Below are 7,118 nucleotides of genomic sequence, written 5' to 3'. Positions count from 1 at the left end.
CCCCTTTAGCTCATTCCCCCTTTACATTTTTGTTCTTCTGCTTTGGGGAATTTTTAAATTTAACCATTGAAGCAGGATTCTTATGTTTATTTATCAGTATTGAATTTGCATTAAATAAAACTAACAGTGCTAGGTACTGATGACAGGACCAATGAGGTTTATTCACTTTCCCCTGCCACACCAGGATAAGAGATTTGACTTTTTAAGCATTTTAAGAGGAGCCTTCCTTCTTCATAATAACGTATTAGCATCTGTAGACGGTTAATAATAGGGTAGAATTGGAATCCAGAAATCCTGGGTCTGACGGATACAGATGGCATGTTTTGGTGACTAGATGAGACTTTGTAAAATAAAGCACACAAAATAAGACTTCTAGTTGCATTTTTAAGCTGTTTCTTCATCAGGTTTGACTTAGCATCTATCTTCTGTATCTTCTGCAGCTAGTGGCTGCTACCTAACTAGCTTGAATAATTCTGCTGTCCTTGGGAAGCCATTTGTTAAACTTAAAGCCTATACTGTATTTAGCTAACATTTTATGAAGTGGTTAGTCCATTGACATAAACCTGTAGTACAGTCCTGCTGTTTCAAACTAAAAACAGTTGTGTTTTCCTTACCACAGTGTTTCTATTTGTGACTAGCTGTAGGAACTCCCCCGTTAATCTTAAACGTGTGTTCAGCAGGTGCTGGGAGCGTTTTAGCGGTAGGTGTATGGAAGTTCCAGTCAGAGGACATAACAATCTGTATGTAAGCTCTCCGATAATGAGTGTCTAGAACGATAACATCACTGAGACACGGTCACAGCAGAGTAAATCAAAGATGTATTGATGTAGAGTACGCTGAGGGCTCAAAGTCAGACTTTGACCGTCATGCTCTTGCTCTTTCCACTTCCTGCCTTTGACCTATTATGCTGCAGCACGGCAACACCGCACTTTCCATTCAGGGTCCGTATTGCGAAACTTCCCTTCCAGCTGTAGACTTAGTATGTCTTGGTGATGTGGACCACTGCCAGTAATGTAGTTAAGTCACACTAGAGGTACATTTGACACTTTTATCTTCATAAAAGTACATGTGTCATATTTGTAGACTTAGAGTCATATTCAGTAGATCAGTATGTCTTTCAATGAGGTTTATGTCAGATTAAACGTACATTTTCAAAATAACTATATGCAGGTTATAATACTTATCAATCCCACTTTTATTAATTAAAAACATTGTTTTTATCTGATGTGCTATTCTAATCTTTAAGCATAAAATCATCATAATAATAGAAATAAAAACATGAAAAGATCAGTGTGTATGAAGTGTATGGTGTATGTAGTGTCTCACTGAGTGAAAATAAACTGACGTAAATAAACTTTCCAACAAGATGAATATAACTGTATATGTAATGACAACGTGAATAAATGAATTGGCCACCATATTGAATAAGACATAGTTTATATGAAAATATGAAATATTTACATACATAAAATAACTTGTGTTACTCAGATATAGAAATAAACAGTATTTACAAAATTACAAGTAGGAAAATGTTGGATGGGATCCTATTTAGTTCTTTTGGGCTCCACTCGCTCGAAGTAATCCAAGGAGTCATACATGGCCACTTCGCACTAAACAGAACAGAGAGAAACAAGATGTGTCAATACAACAAAGTTCAGCGTGTTTAAAATTAGTTTTTAATTTTTTTTGTTATGTGTTTTCTAATTTGCGCATAACAAATGATTCAAATCCATAGATGCGATGTAGCTTTGTGTTATAATTTTATCACAATGTAGGAAGTGTTTAAAAATAATCAATAAACACCAAAGGTTTTTTTATGGTTTCTCACTATAATTGAATATCCAGACTCATACTCACCCACTGGGTTGAGCCTCTGGAGGAACTGGTGCTGCTTTTGTCCATATCTGCTTCGATAGAGTCAGTGTGTGGAACTTCATAGATCACCCTGGCTGCTTGTCCTGAAAAACACACATTTTCAGATACTTACAGGAACAAACAGAAACATTATTTTTTCACCTAAAGAATTAAATGAAAATGTTGCGCTTCATATCGGTTTCTATGAAAGTGAGACTTGATATCACTTCTACTTTAAAAATAATGCTCTTATAGTTCCTTTTTCACCACAAAGCTCTAGTTTAGTCACACACTTTGGGTCCTATAAACATAACATCACACTTCAAACTGAAGCAGGAACTTATTTTTGCTGTTCCTACTGAAACATTGCGAGCTAAATATATCCTAATCTTTGTCAGAGGTGTACCACAGGGCGCATGCTTTGGTCCCATTTTCTTTTTACAAAGATTCAAACCTGGCAAAAAATTACTTTAGCAATCTTAATAGAAATAATTACTGTTAATGAAATAATGTTAGCTGGAGATGGGCACCAGCAACCCTCCCCACCCCACTGAGGGACAAGGGTGTCAAGAAAATGGATGGATGGATGAAATAATGTTGCACTTGAATTAACTTTACCAAATCTTATTTAAAAATGCACTTTATAAAGAGTTCTAAATGGCTTTCAAGAGATTTTTCTCAACATGTTTTGCCATTTGTGAACAAAAATGAATAGTAACTCCCCACTTCGCATAGTGACAAAATAAATCATACTTTACGAAAACTGGCTATATTTAGATTTGTTGGCGCTGCATTGAGATTGGCTAATGGTCAAAAGTTTGTTTGCAACTGGTACAATAACAACTACAACAGGAAGGAAAAGGAGTGGCTACAGTTGTCTTGTGTTTTCAAACTCATGTTGCGAATAAGATCAGTTTTTCATTTGTGTCATCTTAAAAAAGTTTGGTGGCTAAAAACTTGAAATACTGTTAGATTTTTTAGACACTTTCAAGTATATATATTTTTATCAGATCAGGTAAATCATGAGTGGCAAACATAATTATGACTGCCAAACGGCCACTGGTGATCATATTGTCTTTAATACTGTTAATGGCATACAATTTTCAAGTTCCTGAATTAATAACAAAAATGCAAGTGTATACTTGATAGATGGTGTTGAATAAAAAAAGTGCATAATTTTTGTAACAATAGTTACTCCGTGTGAAAACATTTAACACGTTCCATTTTAGAGCAACTTCTTCTTTGAATAGAACCAAAGCAAACCTCTTGGGCAGAAGTGTTCAGTCAACAAACCCACAGAAACCAGCCTGTCTGGGCTGCCAGTGCTACTTTACAAATCAACAACATGACATGCACATTTGAGATGCAGCCTTTGAACTGTGGCATGAAACTCAATAGGTTCACAATATCCTAGGCATTAAATAGGGTTCAAGATATTCCTGAAGAAAGGGTCTTCTACTCTGGTTTTCAAGGGCTGGTATCCTGCAATGTTTAGATGGGTCTCTGAATCAAATGGTTGAATTACCTCTAGAAGTCCAGTCAAGTCCTCTAGATTCATGCTAATGACCTGATTATTTGACTCATGTGTGCTAAAGCAGAGACACAGCTAAATGTTTCAGGACATTGAGGACTGTTGGAGCTGAAGACCCATGTCCTGAAGGGCTAAACACTTCTGTAACCTGTGACGCCTTTTTGGTTTGAAGTGTGGTTTTATGTTTGGTTGTAGTTTCAGCTGTAGCTGTTTCTGATGCTTGGCTGAAGTTTAGTGATCTACTTAGTTACCTCAGTGTCACCTAATGTTTCTTAATGGCAAAAACTTTGTGTCAAACACAAACCGCACAGGGATAATATCTGAATATCATCAACTTAAATCTTCAGCTATGGTGCTACATCTCTTGAGCAGCAAATGTGGTTTAAACTTACACAAGTCAACTGTGACACAATGTCTAACGCATCAGGACTGTAACAGCGATGGGTTGACTTTAACCCTCCTAACTGACTTAGTCTTTTCTCAAAACACAGAATGATTGAAAAGGCCTCATGAAATGTTTTGTTGTGAAGGCGCTATGAAAATTCAGTCTTGCTCTATGGATGGAATTTTATGCACAGCATCCTGTGGATTGAACAACATGTAAATTTTGGGCTTTGAATGATTTATTTGCAGCATTCTTTAAGCAGTATGAAATGATTGTAGAGCACTTCAATGGATTTTATAAACAGCGACTAAGTGTACAAATATGAACTTGTGGTCAGTTTTCTTTTAAGCCACATGTTCATAATTATACATACAGGATCAAATATACACATACAATCTAAGTAATGCTTGTATAAATGTCCCTGTAGCAAGGCACTTCAAAAGCACACTGTTGATGCTTAAATTATTTTTGGCAAGATATTTAAACACATACATAGTTTATTATAATAGTTTATTTAAATTGGTTGGTTTCCTGGAACTGATCTAACTTGAATATATTGTCCATAAATATTAATCATGATCAAGGTCAAGGCTGTTCTGCTAAAATGATTAACCACATGTTAGAGAAAAAAAAAACTAAATTCAAACTTGTGGATTAAAATGAATATTTGTAGAAATGTTGGTGAAACACACACATACATGCGTTTTCACATATTTTCACATGTAGAAAAATTGTATAGATGAGTTAATAATCTAAATATGAAGCTGGTGATGGGTGTATGAAAATCAGACTAACGCAAACATGACAGTGAAATTTAAGTAAATTTGTATTTAAGTCAAAACCCGGTTTAGTTCTGGCTCTAAGCAAGATTACTAATGTTTGTTTTATTAAAGTGAATCTTAACCAAAAACCTGTTCTGATTGGTTATCCCTTGAGAACTTTGCAAATTAGGGAAGGATTTTTATTTTAATAAAATCCTTTAATAAAATCCTTCTCTCTTGCTTCCACATCAAGCAAGAGAGATGTGGAAGGATGTGCTTGTCCTTCCACATCTCTCTTGCTTGTCCCTCCACAAGCAAGAGAGATGTAGCATATGATAAAAACCCTGATATGTTTGTTCTGTCAATGTAAAAAACTAAATGTATTCAATAATGCAGTCAAGACTATATTTACAATACTTTGACTATGAATGTCAAAATGTTTTTAAGAGAAGATATCCTGCACTCTTTTACCTCAGCCTAACAACACATTGACTCAGATTTGTGTTACATTGACATTAAATGGTCTTCACTGCTTCATCAATCACTAAAATAATCCTTAAATAACCGTTGATGTGGCCTAGAGGGCATTTAAAACCTTATTTAGAGAAAAACAGCCAACAGTCCAAAGACACAAGACAATCACTGCAGGTTTGATGTGACATTTCAAAGGCTTCCTCTTTTGTTCTTTGCAGCTCAACATTTCGTTAGCGGCTATTTATTGCATTGTCAGTGGGTTTTGGCCCTTTGGTACATTTCACAATGCAAATCAGAGGAAGTTGAGGCAGTATTCTAGAGAAATTTAGTACAACTTTTCAAAGATTTTATAAATTATTTGAAAAAATACACTAATCCTTTTTCGTAGATTTCCAAATAAAAATGATTGTGCATCTTTGTTATATTCAGGTAAAATAAACTTTTTGGGGGGGACCATCTAAGGGGAAAGAAATGCTCTTTTGCAATATAAAAATAAAAGATTATACATTTTGTTTTATTGAGGGAGTTTTAGTCTTACCTTTCTTCTTGCGCAGAGAGCAGAAACAGATGAGAGTGATGAGGAAGAGCGGGACCACGACACCCAAGGCAATGATCACGGGATACGGCAGATTTCCTCCAGTATTTTTTTGCCCTTAATGTTAGAAAAGGAATGAGTTTTTATTTTTATTAGCAAAACAAAGCATTCTTTCCAACCTATGTTGTAGAAAACGTCTGGTAAAATTCAGATTTATTTTTGTCAAAATGTGACACAGGCTATGCATTCTACGTAATGCATACAGCTTGTCTATTAGAAAGGCTGCAAGTATAGTCACCTACCTTCAATTTTGCTGTCATTTGTGCTCTTTCTGGCTGTAACTGTGATGGTCGTTCCATTTCCTAGAGCTTCCTTTAAAACTGGTATCTCCACAGTAACTTTACAGATGTATTTTCCTGAGTCATTTTTTGTCATTGTTTCTAATGTCAGAACTGAACACTTATTTTTCTGCTCATTCTGAAAGCCTGTGGACTGATCTATGACAGTTTTATTCTCTATTAATGTTTGGATTTTCAGCCATGTAAAGCGAACTCTGTCAGCTGACCCATTCCAGCAGCAGGTGATCTTTGCTGTCTCTCCTTCTTGGACAGAAACATCCAGACTCTGAGTAATAAGTGTTCCTGAAGAAACACCTGGACAGAGACACAATGGAGTATGTTAGTTCGTACAAAACAAATACTGCATGATTACAGAACTAAAACCAGAAACTGAAACTTTCCTCAGTTTGAACGTTTTTGGTAAAAACAATGTGGAGATAATGTTTAACTTCAACTATTAAGGTTTTACAAGGTGGAATCGTGCATGTAACAAAATCTATACAGTCGTTTTCATAGCATGAATATCATATTCACTTTTTACTTTTATTGAAATATCCGCATTCAAAGAAATATCTATAAAAAGACTCAGTGCACATATAATGGAAGGCCATAAACGTCCCATCATATATAAAAAGATATTAGATATAAAATATTTAAAACTTTCAAATAAAAGTAAACTTCATGGTTGAAAGACTCCAACCATTGTAGGCATATTCATATTTCTGTCGTAAAAATGGCCTCATCTTCTGTAGCTATAATGTCTGGGCCCAAGCTAAAACGGCGATGCTAAGAAGTGGAACCGAAGGAGAAGTTTTGTTTCTACTTACTCCATGATGAGAGCGCACAGAGAGAGCTAAGAAGCAGACTTCTCAGTAGGAACTTCATCTTTCCACCTCGATTCATTACAGAAGAATGATCTACATCTCCTGTCGCTGCTCTAAGTACCACCCACCATCCTCTCAGACCAACACACACTCAACAGAAACAGAAACATTACGGGACTGTTTTTTTTTTTTTCAAAGAATCTGAACCCACAGATTCTGTTCCTTCCGTCTTCAGACAGACGGCAGAGAGAGAGAAAGAGAGATGGTTCAGAGAAACGGCCTCTGAGATTCACCCTTCTGTCTTTTATAATAACACAATCACCACAGATCTCTAAGAAACACTGCAGACAGAGTTAAAAAGGAAAGTCAGAGACGTTCAGAATAATGTTCGCATATATATCTGGTTCAGTGATCAG

General features: G+C 35.7%; 1 protein-coding gene across 1 annotated transcript; it reads right to left on the bottom strand.

The window, feature by feature from the left end:
- Window positions 1-1,420: 1,420 nt before the first annotated feature.
- Window positions 1,421-6,866, bottom strand: LOC108167202 (uncharacterized). The gene is made up of 5 exons (XM_017310434.2): window positions 6,706-6,866; window positions 5,843-6,193; window positions 5,544-5,657; window positions 1,858-1,958; window positions 1,421-1,610 (listed from the first exon to the last, which is right to left on the bottom strand). Exons 1-5 carry the CDS (start codon window positions 6,779-6,781, stop codon window positions 1,545-1,547), a joined length of 708 nt encoding a protein of 235 aa, XP_017165923.1. The 5' UTR covers window positions 6,782-6,866; the 3' UTR covers window positions 1,421-1,544.
- Between the last annotated feature and the right edge of the window lie 252 nt (window positions 6,867-7,118).

Source organism: Poecilia reticulata, chromosome 18 (genome assembly GCF_904066995.2).
Source record: "Poecilia reticulata chromosome 18, P_reticulata-male-v2, whole genome shotgun sequence".
NCBI lineage: Eukaryota > Metazoa > Chordata > Actinopteri > Cyprinodontiformes > Poeciliidae > Poecilia > Poecilia reticulata.
The sequence above is the reverse complement of the archived record's forward strand: the minus strand, read 5'-3'. Positions and strand labels throughout refer to the sequence as shown.